General features: G+C 51.0%; 1 protein-coding gene across 1 annotated transcript in view; it reads left to right on the forward strand.

The window, feature by feature from the left end:
* Positions 1–18,942, forward strand: part of LOC123753952 (salivary peroxidase/catechol oxidase) — a 67,401-nt gene that overhangs the window by 29,337 nt on the left and 19,122 nt on the right. The window contains exons 4-7 of the mRNA XM_045735970.2: positions 6,006–6,288; positions 12,061–12,225; positions 14,783–14,910; positions 15,264–15,409. Coding sequence (XP_045591926.2) covers positions 6,006–6,288; positions 12,061–12,225; positions 14,783–14,910; positions 15,264–15,409 — 722 coding nt within the window. The remainder of the gene's footprint in view (positions 1–6,005; positions 6,289–12,060; positions 12,226–14,782; positions 14,911–15,263; positions 15,410–18,942) is intronic.

Here is an 18,942-nt window from a genome sequence, read left to right on the forward strand (position 1 = left end):
ATCACGTCACACATCAGCCCCTAGATCACGTCACATACCAGCCCCTAGATCACGTCACACACCAGCCCCTAGAACACGTCACACACCACCACCTAGATCACGTCACACACCAGCCCCTAGATCACGTCACACACCAGCCCCTAGATCACGTCACACACCAGCCCCTAGATCACGTCACACACCAGCCCCTAGATCACGTCACACACCACCACCTAGATCACGTCACACACCAGCCCCTAGATCACGTCACACTCCACCACCTAGATCACGTCACACACCACCACCTAGATCACGTCACACACCAGCCCCTAGATCACGTCACACACCAGCCCCTAGATCACGTCACACACCAGCCCCTAGATCACGTCACACACCAGCCCCTAGATCACGTCACACACCAGCCCCTAGATCACGTCACACACCAGCCCCTAGATCACGTCACACACCACCACCTAGATAACGTCACACACCAGCCCCTAGATCACGTCACACTCCACCACCTAGATCACGTCACACACCACCACCTAGATCACGTCACACACCAGCCCCTAGATCACGTCACACACCAGCCCCTAGATCACGTCACACACCAGCCCCTAGATCACGTCACACACCACCACCTAGATCACGTCACACACCAGCCCCTAGATCACGTCACACTCCACCACCTAGATCACGTCACACACCACCACCTAGATCACGTCACACACCAGCCCCTAGATCACGTCACACACCAGCCCCTAGATCACGTCACACACCAGCCCCTAGATCACGTCACACACCAGCCCCTAGATCACGTCACACACCAGCCCCTAGATCACGTCACTCACCACCACCTAGATCACGTCACACACCAGCACCTAGATCACGTCACACTCCACCACCTAGATCACGTCACACACCAGCACCTAGATCACGTCACTCACCACCACCTAGATCACGTCACACACCAGCACCTAGATCACGTCACACTCCACCACCTAGATCACGTCACACACCAGCACCTAGATCACGTCTCATACCACCACCTAGATCACGTCACACACCAGCACCTAGATCACGTCACATACCACCACCTAGATCACGTCACACACCAGCACTTAGATCACGTCACATACCACCACCTAGATCACGTCACACACCAGCCCCTAGATCACGTCACACACCAGCCCCTAGATCACGTCACTCACCACCACCTAGATCACGTCACACACCAGCACCTAGATCACGTCACACTCCACCACCTAGATCACGTCACACACTAGCACCTAGATCACGTCTCATACCACCACCTAGATCACGTCACACACCACCACCTAGATCACGTCACACACCAGCCCCTAGATCACGTCACACTCCACCACCTAGATCACGTCACACACCACCACCTAGATCACGTCACACACCAGCCCCTAGATCACGTCACACACCAGCCCCTAGTTCACGTCACACACCAGCCCCTAGATCACGTCACACTCCACCACCTAGATCACGTCACACACCACCACCTAGATCACGTCACACACCAGCCCCTAGATCACGTCACACACCAGCCCCTAGATCACGTCACACACCACCACCTAGATCACGTCACACACCAGCCCCTAGATCACGTCACAGACCAGCCCCTAGATCACGTCACACACCACCACCTAGATCACGTCACACACCAGCCCCTAGATCACGTCACACATCACCACCTAGATCACGTCACACACCAGCCCCTAGATCACGTCACACACCACCACCTAGATCACGTCACACACCAGCCCCTAGATCACGTCACAGACCAGCCCCTAGATCACGTTACACACCACCACCTAGATCACGTCACACACCAGCCCCTAGATCACGTCACACACCACCACCTAGATCACGTCACAGACCAGCCCCTAGATCACGTCACACACCACCACCTAGATTACGTCACAGACCAGCCCCTAGATCACGTCTCACAACAGCCCCTTGATCACGTCACACACCAGCCCCTAGATTACGTCACACACCAGCCCCTAGATCACGTCACATACCACCTAGGTCACGTCACACACCAGCCCCTAGATCACGTCACACACCAGCCCCTAGATCACGTCACACACCACCTAGGTCACGTCACACACCAGCCCCTAGATCACGTCACACACCAGCCCCTAGATTACGTCACACACCAGCCCCTAGATCACGTCACATACCACCTAGGTCACGTCACACACCAGCCCCTAGATCACGTCACACACCAGCCCCTAGATCACGTCACACACCAGCCCCTAGATCACGTCACACACCAGCCCCTAGATCACGTCACAGACCAGCCCGTAGATCACGTGACACACACCAGCCCCTAGATCACGTCACAGACGAGCCCCTAGATCACGTCACACACCACCACCTAGATCACGTGACACACACCAGCCCCTAGATCACGTCACACACCAGCCCCTAGATCACGTCACACACCACCACCTAGATCACGTCACACACCAGCCCCTAGATCACGTCACACTCCACCACCTAGATCACGTCACACACCACCACCTAGATCACGTCACACACCAGCCCCTAGATCACGTCACACACCAGCCCCTAGATCACGTCACACACCAGCCCCTAGATCACGTCACACACCAGCCCCTAGATCACGTCACACACCAGCCCCTAGATCACGTCACACACCAGCCCCTAGATCACGTCACACACCAGCCCCTAGATCACGTCACACACCACCACCTAGATCACGTCACACACCAGCCCCTAGATCACGTCACACTCCACCACCTAGATCACGTCACACACCACCACCTAGATCACGTCACACACCAGCCCCTAGATCACGTCACACACCAGCCCCTAGATCACGTCACACACCAGCCCCTAGATCACGTCACACACCACCACCTAGATCACGTCACACACCAGCCCCTAGATCACGTCACACTCCACCACCTAGATCACGTCACACACCACCACCTAGATCACGTCACACACCAGCCCCTAGATCACGTCACACACCAGCCCCTAGATCACGTCACACACCAGCCCCTAGATCACGTCACACACCAGCCCCTAGATCACGTCACACACCAGCCCCTAGATCACGTCACTCACCACCACCTAGATCACGTCACACACCAGCACCTAGATCACGTCACACTCCACCACCTAGATCACGTCACACACCAGCACCTAGATCACGTCTCATACCACCACCTAGATCACGTCACACACCAGCACCTAGATCACGTCACACTCCACCACCTAGATCACGTCACACACCAGCCCCTAGATCACGTCACACACCAGCCCCTAGATCACGTCACACACCAGCCCCTAGATCACGTCACTCACCAGCACCTAGATCACGTCACACACCAGCACCTAGATCACGTCACACTCCACCACCTAGATCACGTCACACACCAGCACCTAGATCACGTCTCATACCACCACCTAGATCACGTCACACACCAGCACCTAGATCACGTCACACTCCACCACCTAGATCACGTCACACACCAGCACCTAGATCACGTCTCATACCACCACCTAGATCACGTCACACACCAGCACCTAGATCACGTCACATACCACCACCTAGATCACGTCACACACCAGCACCTAGATCACGTCACATACCACCACCTAGATCACGTCACACACCAGCCCCTAGATCACGTCACACACCAGCCCCTAGATCACGTCACTCACCACCACCTAGATCACGTCACACACCAGCACCTAGATCACGTCACACTCCACCACCTAGATCACGTCACACACTAGCACCTAGATCACGTCTCATACCACCACCTAGATCACGTCACACACCACCACCTAGATCTCGTCACACACCAGCCCCTAGATCACGTCACACTCCACCACCTAGATCACGTCACACACCACCACCTAGATCACGTCACACACCAGCCCCTAGATCACGTCACACACCAGCCCCTAGATCACGTCACACACCAGCCCCTAGATCACGTCACACTCCACCACCTAGATCACGTCACACACCACCACCTAGATCACGTCACACACCAGCCCCTAGATCACGTCACACACCAGCCCCTAGATCACGTCACACACCACCACCTAGATCACGTCACACACCAGCCCCTAGATCACGTCACAGACCAGCCCCTAGATCACGTCACACACCACCACCTAGATCACGTCACACACCAGCCCCTAGATCACGTCACACATCACCACCTAGATCACGTCACACACCAGGCCCTAGATCACGTCACACACCACCACCTAGATCACGTCACACACCAGCCCCTAGATCACGTCACAGACCAGCCCCTAGATCACGTCACACACCACCACCTAGATCACGTCACACACCAGCCCCTAGATCACGTCACACACCACCACCTAGATCACGTCACACATCACCACCTAGATCACGTCACAGACCAGCCCCTAGATCACGTCACACACCACCACCTAGATTACGTCACAGACCAGCCCCTAGATCACGTCTCACACCAGCCCCTAGATCACGTCACACACCAGCCCCTAGATTACGTCACACACCAGCCCCTAGATCACGTCACATTCCACCTAGGTCACGTCACACACCAGCCCCTAGATCACGTCACACACCAGCCCCTAGATCACGTCACACACCACCTAGGTCACGTCACACACCAGCCCCTAGATCACGTCACACACCAGCCCCTAGATTACGTCACACACCAGCCCCTAGATCACGTCACATACCACCTAGGTCACGTCACACACCAGCCCCTAGATCACGTCACACACCAGCCCCTAGATCACGTCACACACCAGCCCCTAGATCACGTCACACACCAGCCCCTAGATCGCGTCACAGACCAGCCCGTAGATCACGTGACACACACCAGCCCCTAGATCACGTCACAGACGAGCCCCTAGATCACGTCACACACCACCACCTAGATCACGTGACACACACCAGCCCCTAGATCACGTCACACACCAGCCCCTAGATCACGTCACACACCAGCCCCTAGATCACGTCACAGACCAGCCCGTAGATCACGTGACACACACCAGCCCCTAGATCACGTCACACACCACCACCTAGATCACGTGACACACACCAGCCCCTAGATCACGTCACACACCAGCCCCTAGATCACGTCACAGACCAGCCCGTAGATCACGTGACACACACCAGCCCCTAGATCACGTCACACACCAGCCCCTAGATCACGTCACACACCAGCCCCTAGATCACGTCACAGACCAGCCCGTAGATCACGTGACACACACCAGCCCCTAGATCACGTCACACACCAGCCCCTAGATCACGTCACACACCAGCCCCTAGATCACGTCGCACACCAGCCCCTAGATCACGTCACAGACGAGCCTCAACCTCATGTCAGTATCATGACGTGTTCGCCATGATCCAGATCACCTCTCACTCACCTCCACAAAAACTTTCCTTGTTTTTCCAGTTATTTGATTAACTGACATGTGACCAGTTGCCTGGTCCTGTGCCTTGACCGCCGCCATGGGCGCGGCGACCCCTCCCGCCGCCGCCCCGGTCTCTTCACCTCATCACCTCTCTTCCTCTCCAAACTACGGAGGATTTCATTCATAAACATTTCCCTCGGGAAGATTTTTTCTAAATTTAGTGTTGTATATGTCTCTCACAACCTCTCACGGCCTCTCACAACCTCTCATAACCGCTCACGGCCGCTCACGGCCTCTCACAACCTCTCATAACCGCTCACGGCCGCTCACGGCCTCTCACAACCTCTCATAACCGCTCACGGCCGCTCACGGCCTCTCACAACCTCTCATAACCGCTCACGGCCGCTCACGGCCTCTCACAACCTCTCATAACCGCTCACGGCCGCTCACGGCCTCTCACAACCTCTCATAACCGCTCACGGCCGCTCACGGCCTCTCACAACCTCTCATAACCGCTCACGACCGCTCACGGCCTCTCACAAGCAACATTCATAACATTGCAGCATCTCATAATGAATACATTTATTTAGTTCCACAAGGCGTCCCGGAATCAGCTGACGAAGGCGCCTCTGAGGTCCAGCCAGGCCGTCTACACCCCCAGCCGCACCCCGGCGGTCACCCAGCCGTTCCTGGGCCCCGCCTCCGGCCTGGGCCCTCAGGTCACCCAGCCCTTCCTGGGCCCCGGCTCCGGGCTGGGCCCTCAGGTCACCCAGCCCTTCCTGGGCCCCGGCTCCGGGCTGGGCCCCCAGGTCACCCCCGTCCCTCAACACCTCCGACCTCTCCAGCCTCAGCCTCCTACACTCTCCTACGGAGGTAAGGATCAAACATATTCGCTTCTCCATCACAACTTATTATGTGCGTAGAATATATTAGAGAACTATAATTTGGGAGCATTATTCCTCTCAACTTATACTAACCATTACAATTCTGGCGGGACTCAACAGGTGTACATCAGTGTAATATAATTTACGTTTTTAGAGAAATTAGAAAACATTTTGGTTACAATTTTCGTAATAAGGCTTCACGGGACTCTGGGTCCTGTGGGGATGAAGAACAATCCTGGAGAGTGTTGCCCGAGTCCCATACTTTGGTGGGAGTCGACCCGAGTTGCCACACACGTGGTGTCGAGGACACGCGCCATATGTGAACAGATATGATAAAACATTAACATTACACACACACCTGCCTGAGGAACTTGACTCGTCTCAATACCCTCACTAAGGCAATGTTATAATTAACATTCACAATGAAATTAATTAAATATTAATTTAAACATTATTAAAATGAATGTCCTGTTAAAGGTGAAATAAATGTACTTATATGCAAGTTACTTGCATTGTAGATTTGTAGATGTATTTGTGTGTACTTTATTTAACAAAAATTATGAAAAATAATTACATTCGCTCTATTGCCAAATACCTGAATGAGTTTCAGACTAGAAAATTTTAATTTTCTCTGCAATTAACATTATAGAAACTGCAAACAAAATATATCTTCATCATAGATCAAATTTCCAATGAAACAATTAATGATTGTCCCATGTAGAGTAATACACAAAATGTTCCATGCATACAGAGAGGAAAGTATAATACAAGTTGAATAATGCCACAAGGCGCCACTTTGGCACTGTGTACCCACTTCAATATATCCCTACAATAATGTTAAATACTGCCACTTTGGCATTATTACTGACCCCAAATTGCATGACAAGCAGTGGTTACATGTCCCCAAGATAATGCCATGTGTGTAGCGTGGGGCGACATTTTGCCCCTCTTCGCACAAATCCAAAATTCATATCTACTATTATCCGCTACATCCTTAACAGGAAACACCATTTGTGTACGTGTCATGAACATGGAACTACGCGTGAGACCATTGGAATGGGGTAGATGCGAGTCTGTTCTCCCCAAGGCCCACATAACCTGGAAATGTCAGAGTATTGTTTGGCTGCCATTGCTGCCTCTACCACCCGCATCTAGTTTTTCTTCCTTGTTTAGTTCCAATATTATTTTTGTCTTTTTCATGTTATTTCCTTAAAGTCCTTTATTAACTAGTTCCTTGCTTTTAAATTTATTTTTAATTATATGTATAATAAAATGGCATAATTTCTTTGCATTACATTTTCGTTAAATAATTTAATTACAATAATATGGCAATGGAAATATAATTTCCAAAGACTTCGTATTTCTAAGCGTTCGCCAGCACGACTTACACTGCGCACGCGCAGCATGACCGACCCTGCGCACGCGCAGCATGACTGACACACACAAAGGCACCCTTGGCGGCAATTTTAAATTTTGCATTCTGGACGCTATATGCATAAATCACTGTATACATATATGTTTAGAAACTATATAGGGTGTGAATGTCTATATGCTTATAGATACACCCTTACAGTGGAAGCAAGAAAGTGCCTTCCTTACTTCCATATATTACTAAGCACTCAAGAATTCAATAAGCGCATGAACGCTTATATGCAGGTGAGGTAAGGTAATTATTAGGAGAAAACACTAAACCAGTATGACTATAGAGCATTTAGAAGGGATACGAGGACAAGGAGCTGGGATAAAAGAATGGAGTGAAGGAACAGGTACCCATTTGCTTGGATCATTGTGGATTGAACCCCAACCCTGGAAGAAGCGAGGCCGTCGCTGTGCCAATATAGGGAGACCTTCTACATGCCAGCAGCTGCCAAGGCTTGTCAATACCCAGGGCAGCAGAGTCCTTGCCGCCAGGACGGTACCTCAGCCCTGGGATAATATTTACTGTATTCAATACACGGGCTCAGGGGGCTCGAACCTGAGCTACAAAAGCGAAAGCCTAGTACTATAATCTCCCAATGATAGGGGTTTAATTAACGAAAGTCAGCAAGGTGCATATATATCCATTACTCGCAACGTTCGCATGATTAGTGATTGATGGTATCGCACACAGGCCCACTGACACCATTGTCACCTCCTCCCCCAGGCTACACACATTTTTATTTTCGAAACGTAAAAATTGTATTCAAGTGAATAAAATACCTGACAGGTATGAGACTCATCCTCGCAGAGGACGCACTCCTGTTTTACAAGGATATTTTGTGGAAACATTTTTTTTTATTATGTTTGATCATACATGTATTGAAAGATATTTTAAAGTGGATTTTGTACCTCAACTCTTACCTCCTTTAAGGTCAGCTGTTGTTGTTGTTGATTTGGGGCGACGGCGACCGTGGGGTCGGATGCGCCCCGCGTACCCCACGAAGGGTTAATCGCGAAGCCTAATGGCGAGATGAGTGTTGCTTATCAGCGGAAACTAATGTACCTCGCGGCCAATAAACTCACAGACGAACAGATGATTAGGAAGCCTCAGGAGTCCCTCAGGGTGACAAGCACCGGCCCCGCCCCACACGGAGAACACCAGGCAGCAAAACCAAAAACTCGGCCCCAACTAAACGCAAAAAGTCATCCAGTGGTCCCCGGCGGAGCAGAAGCCACCCGCCAAAGTTCATTGGGCGCTTGCTTCTGCTCTGAGGGCACACCAGGAGCCCACCAAGACTGAGGGCACACCAGGAGCCCACCAAGACTGAGGGCACACCAGGAGCCCACCAAGACTGAGGGCACACCAGGAGCCCACCAAGACTGAGGGCACACCAGGAGCCCACCAAGACTGAGGGCACACCAGAAGTCCACCAAGACTGAGGGCACACCAGGAGCCCACCAAGACTGAGGGCACACCAGGAGCCCACCAAGACTGAGAGCACACCAGGAGCCCACCAAGACTGAGGGCACACCAGGAGCCCACCAAGACTGAGGGCACACCAGGAGCCCACCAAGACTGAGGGCACACCAGGAGCCCACCAAGACTGAGGGCACACCAGGAGCCCACCAAGACTGAGGGCACACCAGAAGTCCACCAAGACTGAGGGCACACCAGGAGCCCACCAAGACTGAGGGCACACCAGGAGCCCACCAAGACTGAGGGCACACCAGGAGCCCACCAAGACTGAGGGCACACCAGGAGCCCACCAAGACTGAGGGCACACCAGGAGCCCACCAAGACTGAGGGCACACCAGGAGCCCACCAAGACTGAGGGCACACCAGGAGCCCACCAAGACTGAGGGCACACCAGGAGCCCACCAAGACTGAGGGCACACCAGGAGCCCACCAAGACTGAGGGCACACCAGGAGCCCACCAAGACTGAGGGCACACCAGGAGCCCACCAAGACTGAGGGCACACCAGGAGCCCACCAAGACTGAGGGCACACCAGGAGCCCACCAAGACTGAGGGCACACCAGGAGCCCACCAAGACTGAGGGCACACCAGGAGCCCACCAAGACTGAGGGCACACCAGGAGCCCACCAAGACTGAGGGCACACCAGAAGTCCACCAAGACTGAGGGCACACCAGGAGCCCACCAAGACTGAGGGCACACCAGGAGCCCACCAAGACTGAGGGCACACCAGGAGCCCACCAAGACTGAGGGCACACCAGGAGCCCACCAAGACTGAGGGCACACCAGGAGCCCACCAAGACTGAGGGCACACCAGGAGCCCACCAAGACTGAGGGCACACCAGGAGCCCACCAAGACTGAGGGCACACCAGGAGCCCACCAAGACTGAGGGCACACCAGGAGCCCACCAAGACTGAGGGCACACCAGGAGCCCACCAAGACTGAGGGCACACCAGGAGCCCACCAAGACTGAGGGCACACCAGGAGCCCACCAAGACTGAGGGCACACCAGGAGCCCACCAAGACTGAGGGCACACCAGGAGCCCACCAAGACTGAGGGCACACCAGGAGCCCACCAAGACTGAGGGCACACCAGGAGCCCACCAAGACTGAGGGCACACCAGGAGCCCACCAAGACTGAGGGCACACCAGGAGCCCACCAAGACTGAGGGCACACCAGGAGCCCACCAAGACTGAGGGCACACCAGGAGCCCACCAAGACTGAGGGCACACCAGGAGCCCACCAAGACTGAGGGCACACCAGGAGCCCACCAAGACTGAGGGCACACCAGGAGCCCACCAAGACTGAGGGCACACCAGGAGCCCACCAAGACTGAGGGCACACCAGGAGCCCACCAAGACTGAGGGCACACCAGGAGCCCACCAAGACTGAGGGCACACCAGGAGCCCACCAAGACTGAGGGCACACCAGGAGCCCACCAAGACTGAGGGCACACCAGGAGCCCACCAAGACTGAGGGCACACCAGGAGCCCACCAAGACTGAGGGCACACCAGAAGTCCACCAAGACTGAGGGCACACCAGGAGCCCACCAAGACTGAGGGCACACCAGGAGCCCACCAAGACTGAGGGCACACCAGGAGCCCACCAAGACTGAGGGCACACCAGGAGCCCACCAAGACTGAGGGCACACCAGGAGCCCACCAAGACTGAGGGCACACCAGGAGCCCACCAAGACTGAGGGCACACCAGGAGCCCACCAAGACTGAGGGCACACCAGGAGCCCACCAAGACTGAGGGCACACCAGGAGCCCACCAAGACTGAGGGCACACCAGGAGCCCACCAAGACTGAGGGCACACCAGGAGCCCACCAAGACTGAGGGCACACCAGGAGCCCACCAAGACTGAGGGCACACCAGGAGCCCACCAAGACTGAGGGCACACCAGGAGCCCACCAAGACTGAGGGCACACCAGGAGCCCACCAAGACTGAGGGCACACCAGGAGCCCACCAAGACTGAGGGCACACCAGGAGCCCACCAAGACTGAGGGCACACCAGGAGCCCACCAAGACTGAGGGCACACCAGGAGCCCACCAAGACTGAGGGCACACCAGGAGCCCACCAAGACTGAGGGCACACCAGGAGCCCACCAAGACTGAGGGCACACCAGGAGCCCACCAAGACTGAGGGCACACCAGGAGCCCACCAAGACTGAGGGCACACCAGGAGCCCACCAAGACTGAGGGCACACCAGGAGCCCACCAAGACTGAGGGCACACCAGGAGCCCACCAAGACTGCAATTCGCTGAGAGGCGGATGAAAATTTAACATTGCTTTCAAATTTCTAGGAGCATTTTTTATTTAGATAATGAATAAATGTTTCTTAAAGGTAACCCAGTCGGTAAATAATGTATGGCATACACCAGGTGTGGGTTATGTATACTGGGTGAGGTGGTGAGATGCTGTGAGCTTCCTTCATAACTCCCGACGGATCGTAAGCAATTTGTCGTAAGTTTGTGATAACAGACTCTGATAACTCGGCTTGGTCTCAATATTTTATTATCAGTAACACAATTTACTGTAATAATTTCAGTTGTTTTCAATATTATTAGCTACGATTTTTGTGACTAGTTAACTTACCGAGTGAGCTGGTCCGGCTCCCTAGCCTACTGCGCTCACAGACGTAATACAGCCGTATTAGACACTGGCCAATTTTTTATATATTTTAAAATATACAAAAACGTGTCTTATACGCTGGCAAATACGGTATATGAATATATAGGTCGGTGTAGCCACTGTTGTTGACCAAACAACACACTAGAAAGTGAAGGGACGACGACGTTTCGGTCCGTCTTGGACCATTCTCAAGTCGATTGTGGGCGATAACAACTGCTTCTTCCTGCAGAAATACGTCAGTTCCCTGGGCCCAGAGAGTGTCCAGATGGCATGCTGTGTATGCCGCTTGTGGCCTGCGCCCCCTGCTACCAGGAGGTGGAGAACCAGACACAACTCTACTGCTCCATATTCGGTGCAGCTGCGGGAGTCTGCTGCCCAGAACAGCCTAACAGAAGTAATTATCTTAATTATCTCACAAGTGTTCTTACTGCAGTGTATTGTAGTTTCATGTATACAGTACTTGATGTGTGTATACTGTATATGTGTAGTGTTTACTCATGCTTATTATAACTACTTATAAAGCTAAGGGTTAGCCTCATCCCTCATTACCAAGTTGTGGCTTCCTAAATTACCACACTGTTGAGAGGGGCGACCATTACAACAACTGTAACTGGCAGACACCCTCAGTGTCGCCACCTTCCCTGACACCACAACTATGCCAGCAGCCTCAGTAAGGACTCACTGGGAGTCGTACTTAACTGCGGGAGAGAAGCATCATGTCACTGATATGGGAACTACAGGCTCAGTCACTCACATGTCGTCATGTCACTCATCTGTCATGTCACTCACGCCTACACTTAGTCACAAGTGACTCAATCTTCCTCTGCGTTACTGACCTGTTCTTTAAAACAGTTCCCCTGTAACCTCTGTTCATTATAACTTCGACAGGTCGAAGTTATCACGTCTCCCAATAAACGCCTCACAGGGAACCAGAGGAAACATATCTTGTAATAAGTATACATTTAATTCAAACAAATACAATAAACAAATTAAAATGATGCCTCGGACGGGGGTCCTCAACTCCCCTCCAGATTAGAGCCTCATTAACATCACACGTCAAATAGCTTCGAATGTCTTTGTTCGTTCATATCTCATCAGGCTAATGTGTTACATTCTTTCCCCCAGTAACATAAGTATCATTGTATGGGTCTGTGTATGATCTGTGTACCTGGTAAGGGTATCATTGTATGGGTCTGTGTATGATCTGTGTACCTGGTGAGGGTATCATTGTATGGGTCTGTGTATGATCTGTGTACCTGGTGAGGGTATCATTGTATGGGTCTGTGTATGATCTGTGTACCTGGTGAGGGTATCATTGTATGGGTCTGTGTATGATCTGTGTACCTGGTGAGGGTATCATTGTATGGGTCTGTGTATGATCTGTGTACCTGGTAAGGGTATCATTGTATGGGTCTGTGTATGATCTGTGTACCTGGTGAGGGTATCATTGTATGAGTCTGTGTATGATCTGTGTACCTGGTAAGGGTATCATTGTATGGGTCTGTGTATGATCTGTGTACCTGGTGAGGGGTATCATTGTATGGGTCTGTGTATGATCTGTGTACCTGATGAGGGTATCATTGTATGGGTCTGTGTATGATCTGTGTACCTGGTAAGGGTATCATTGTATGGGTCTGTGTATGATCTGTGTACCTGGTGAGGGTATCATTGTATGGGTCTGTGTATGATCTGTGTACCTGGTGAGGGTATCATTGTATGGGTCTGTGTATGATCTGTGTACCTGGTAAGGGTATCATTGTATGGGTCTGTGTATGATCTGTGTACCTGGTAAGGGTATCATTGTATGGGTCTGTGTATGATCTGTGTACCTGGTAAGGGTATCATTGTATGGGTCTATGTATGATCTGTGTACCTGGTGAGGGTATCATTGTATGGGTCTGTGTATGATCTGTGTACCTGGTGAGGGTATCATTGTATGGGTCTGTGTATGATCTGTGTACCTGGTGAGGGTATCATTGTATGGGTCTGTGTATGATCTGTGTACCTGGTGAGGGTATCATTGTATGGGTCTGTGTATGATCTGTGTACCTGGTGAGGGTATCATTGTATGGGTCTGTGTATGATCTGTGTACCTGGTGAGGGTATCATTGTATGGGTCTGTGTATGATCTGTGTACCTGGTAAGGGTATCATTGTATGGGTCTGTGTATGATCTGTGTACCTGGTAAGGGTATCATTGTATGGGTCTGTGTATGATCTGTGTACCTGGTGAGGGTATCATTGTATGGGTCTGTGTATGATCTGTGTACCTGGTGAGGGTATCATTGTATGGGTCTGTGAATGATCTGTGTACCTGGTAAGGGTATCATTGTATGGGTCTGTGTATGATCTGTGTACCTGGTAAGGGTATCATTGTATGGGTCTGTGTATGATCTGTGTACCTGGTAAGGGTATCATTGTATGGGTCTGTGTATGATCTGTGTACCTGGTGAGGGTATCATTGTATGGGTCTGTGTATGATCTGTGTACCTGGTGAGGGTATCATTGTATGGGTCTGTGTATGATCTGTGTACCTGGTAAGGGTATCATTGTATGGGTCTGTGTATGATCTGTGTACCTGGTGAGGGTATCATTGTATGAGTCTGTGTATGATCTGTGTACCTGGTAAGGGTATCATTGTATGGGTCTGTGAATGATCTGAGTATCTGGTAAGGGTATCAGATCTATGCCCCACTACCCCAACCCTTAACTCACCACACACAAACCAACACACTCCCCACTCCACATAATGCTGAATTAATATGAATACACATTGAATATACATTCAAGCATGAAGAACACCCTCGAGAACTCAACAATACTGACTACATGAAGGCACATATGTAGCAATAAGCCTGATAATTATAATATATACTAGTAAGTGTAAGTTATGGAACACATATAACACCTGTGTCACAATGAACGTGGAGCTGAGACCTGTGTGTTGTGCAGGTAACCTGAGGCAGCTGTTCACCCAGCCAGAAATCAACATACCTCCGCTTGGCTTCTCTAATGACATCATCAACGAGGCTGGTAAAGCGGGCTTCAGGGCTCTGGCGACCAAGGACCTCTTGGACAGGGTAAATACACCTTCTTTCATGCAGTCGAGGAGTCACAATAACGTGGCTGAAGTAGTTTGGCCAGACCACACACTAGAAGGTGAAGGGACGACGACGTTTCGGTCCGTCCTGGACCATTTTCAAGTCGATCAAGAACCTGGATTCATTCTCATCGACTTGAGAATGGTCCAGGACGGACCGAAACGTCGTCGTTCCTTCACCTTCTAGTGTGTGGTGTGGTCAAACACGGTCCTTCGTGTTCTTCACTCCAGTCATTATAATCCACTGTACACACAATTGCATTAATGTTCTTGGATTATTTATCGTTCTTCTCGTCAAGTAAACAATATTATTACTGTGTTGTGGTGTTGCAGGAGCTGCGAGCGAGGGACATCGAGGTGACGGAGGTGACGGACCCGGCCTTCGGACATCTCCAAAACTTCCTGACATCACCTCTGGCTATTAAACTTGGTCGAGACGCCTTTGTTAACGCCATGGCGGGCAACCACCTCCTGAACAGGTAAGCTTAGTCCTCTCGTTAGCTCACTCGCTCGTTACTGAAGTATAGGCGTTCTGGGCCTGGTATAATGACGGTGTTTACTGTGACGCTGTGGCCTGCAGTCTGCAACAGGAAGCCTTCACCGCCTGCAACAGGAAGCCTTCACCGCCTGCAACAGCAAGCCTTCACCGCCTGCAACAGGAAGCCTTCACCGCCTGCAACAGGAAGCCTTCACCGCCTGCAACAGGAAGCCTTCACCGCCTGCAACAGGTCTACCTTTACCGCCTGCAACAGGAAGCCTTCACCGCCTGCAACAGGAAGCCTTCACCGTCTGCAACAGGAAGCCTTCACCGCCTGCAACAGGAAGCCTTCACCGCCTGCAACAGGAAGCCTTCACCGCCTGCAACAGGTCTACCTTCACCACCTGACAAGGAAGCCTTCACCACCTGCAACAGGAACCCTTCACCGCCTGCAACAGGGAGCCTTCACCGCCTGCAACACGGAGCCTTCGCTGCCTGCAACAGGCAGCCTTCACCGCCTGCAACAGGAAGCCTTCACCGCCTGCAACAGGAAGCCTTCACCGCCTGCAACAGGAAGCCTTCACCGCCTGCAACAGGAAGCCTTCACCACCTGCAACAGGAAGCCTTCACCGCCTGCAACAGGAAGCCTTCACCAAGAACTATGGCAACAAGGCTCTGGCTGACCAACATTCGTCATATGTTTGAGGCTTCGTCTCTCAGCACAGGAATGTGTCTTAACGATATTAATAATTAATAATTACTATTGTGACGTGGTTGAGGCCACCAAACATGGGTTCAAGAAGTAGATATAACAGAACATTTGAAGAAAGGAAACTACAGAATGCTTATTGGTGCATGAGAGGGAGCTCCTGTAAGATGTTACCTTGAAGTGTTTCCGGGGCTTAGCGTCCCCGCGGCCCGGTCGTCGACCAGGCCTCCTGGTTGCTGGACTGGTCAACCAGGCTGTTGGACGCGGCTGCTCGCAGCCTGACGTATGAGTCACAGCCTGGTTGATCAGGTATCCTTTGGAGGTGTTTATGCAGTTCTCTCTTGAACACTGTGAGTGGTCGGCCAGTTATGTCCCTTATGTGTAGTGGAAGCGTGTTGAACAGTCTCGGGCCTCTGATGTTGATAGTTCTCTCTTGAACACTGTGAGGGGTCGGCCAGTTATGTCCCTTATGTGTAGTGGAAGCGTGTTGAACAGTCTCGGGCCTCTGATGTTGATAGTTCTCTCTTGAACACTGTGAGGGGTCGGCCAGTTATGCCCCTTATGTGTAGTGGAAGCGTGTTGAACAGTCTCGGGCCTCTGATGTTGATAGTTCTCTCTTGAACACTGTGAGGGGTCGGCCAGTTATGTCCCTTATGTGTAGTGGAAGCGTGTTGAACAGTCTCGGGCCTCTGATGTTGATAGTTCTCTCTTGAACATTGTGAGGGGTCGGCCAGTTATGCCCCTTATGTGTAGTGGAAGCGTGTTGAACAGTCTCGGGCCTCTGATGTTGATAGTTCTCTCTTGAACACTGTGAGGGGTCGGCCAGTTATGTTCCTTATGTGTAGTGGAAGCGTGTTGAACAGTCTCGGGCCTCTGATGTTGACAAGACCTCACTAAGATGGGATAGAACCTGTCGGGCCTCAACAGTTGAAACTCTTCCGTGATCACAAGTCTAATATATTACTCGGTAATTTCTTACATAAGTCAACAAACTTGTTTCCCAAGCAGTATTTACTCAAGTTTTGTTTTAATGTAAACTGTAATAATTTGCTGCCGTCAGAATGTGACGGTTCCCAGCATTAAGCTGCCTCTGTGTCCTGCAGGATTGTTAGTCCTCGTCTGAAGCTATTTCTGGCCCCCTTTCAGGGGTCACGTGTAAATGTTTCTGTGGGAGTACTTTACCCAGGTCCTTCATAGGACCCCTACTCTCTGCCAGTTTGTCACTGCCTCCCACTCTGCCAGTTTCTGCAATTTAGCCACCATCACTAATTAATCTAGATGCTGGGAAAAAAAATTGAAAATACAAAAATTTGCACGGCCCCTGATAAAAGACCACACTTACCTCAATCGTGAAGAGATCCAGTTAGATGTTCAGTCAGTGCAAGATGTATTCTTTGCTAGTTGAGCTGAACCCTAGGCTACCACACAATTGTACATAGGAAGTCAAGAAATTTTAGTTTCGGCACTCAAAAATCTAACTGTTTACAATTTGTATATAAAAAATTTCAGCTCCCGGACAGGCCCCCACTTGTTATGGCGCAGGTGGTTGTTCAGGGAGGGCCAGTAGTTAAAGTCAAGTTCCTAAAATAGTGGATATTAGATAGGCTCGGCCCCCAGGGAAAATATTCCCAGCAATGAATACTTGTGATGACCAGACCACACACTAGAAGTTGAAGGGACGACGACGTTTCGGTTCGGTTTGGACCATTCTCAAGTCGATTGAGAATGGTCAACATACTTCAGCCACGTTATTGTGACTCATCACCTGCAATGAATACTTGTTTTTAAGTAGAAGTCTGTTGTCTATGGTTGATCATCTATTCCACTACAAACAGGATGAAAGGACGCTCCTGAAACTCTAACCTTACTTATTAAACCCTCTAATAACCACATATACCAAAATTCAGTAAATTACTTTACCACTCTACCTTACATTAAATCCATGGTTCACATAAGCAGGATACAAGGTTTACAACTGCAAACTAGGGTAAAGATTACTTTCCTGAAGGGACACTTGTAAACACTTAAAGTAGCCCTGGTAAACTTTAGCACAAGTGGTTTCACTAATCACCCAAGAATACACTTAGGGATCCAAAACACTGGCTTAGATTACAAAAATAAATAAAGACACTCCTAGCTAATAGCACGGTAATAGTATAATAAGGTATTTAACTGGGTATAGCAGAAACACAGAATAAGGTAGGGGAAGAGAAGAGAAGAACGAGGAACAGCCCACAAGGGTGTAGGACCGCCTGGTACCACAGCTCGCCAGAGAAGACCCATAGAACAGCCTCAGAGCTCTCTCAAGGAAGCTGCCGGGAAGATACCTAACTGATCGTACAGCCACAATCATTACAAGTCTTTACCAACATTCATTACTAGTTACTTTACCAATTCTAAGAATAGCTGATATCCAGTTCAATATTATATTTAATAATCAACAAGCACAGAGTCTGAATGCTCCGTGAGTAACAAGATTCGTCTTACGTCTGGCAAGGGAGACGGAAACAAATGCCTACCCAGGATTTAAGGGACCATGAATGTAAATGTTATTGTCAATTAAACATCTTTCTCACATGATCCAATCCTATTCATCAATGTATAAATATTACTTTAAGAAGTCAAAGTGACCTCTGGTTTCCAAATAAGAACCCAGAGTCGTAACAGGCCACATGCTGATGGGCCACATGCTGGTGGGCCACATGCTGGTGGGCCACATGCTGGCGGGCCACATGCTGGCGGGCCACATGCTGGTGGCCCACATGCTGACGGGCCACATGCTGGCGGGCCACATGCTGGCGGGCCACATGCTAGTGGGCCAAATG

This window comes from Procambarus clarkii, chromosome 1, assembly GCF_040958095.1.
Source record: "Procambarus clarkii isolate CNS0578487 chromosome 1, FALCON_Pclarkii_2.0, whole genome shotgun sequence".
Taxonomy (NCBI): Eukaryota; Metazoa; Arthropoda; class Malacostraca; order Decapoda; family Cambaridae; genus Procambarus; species Procambarus clarkii.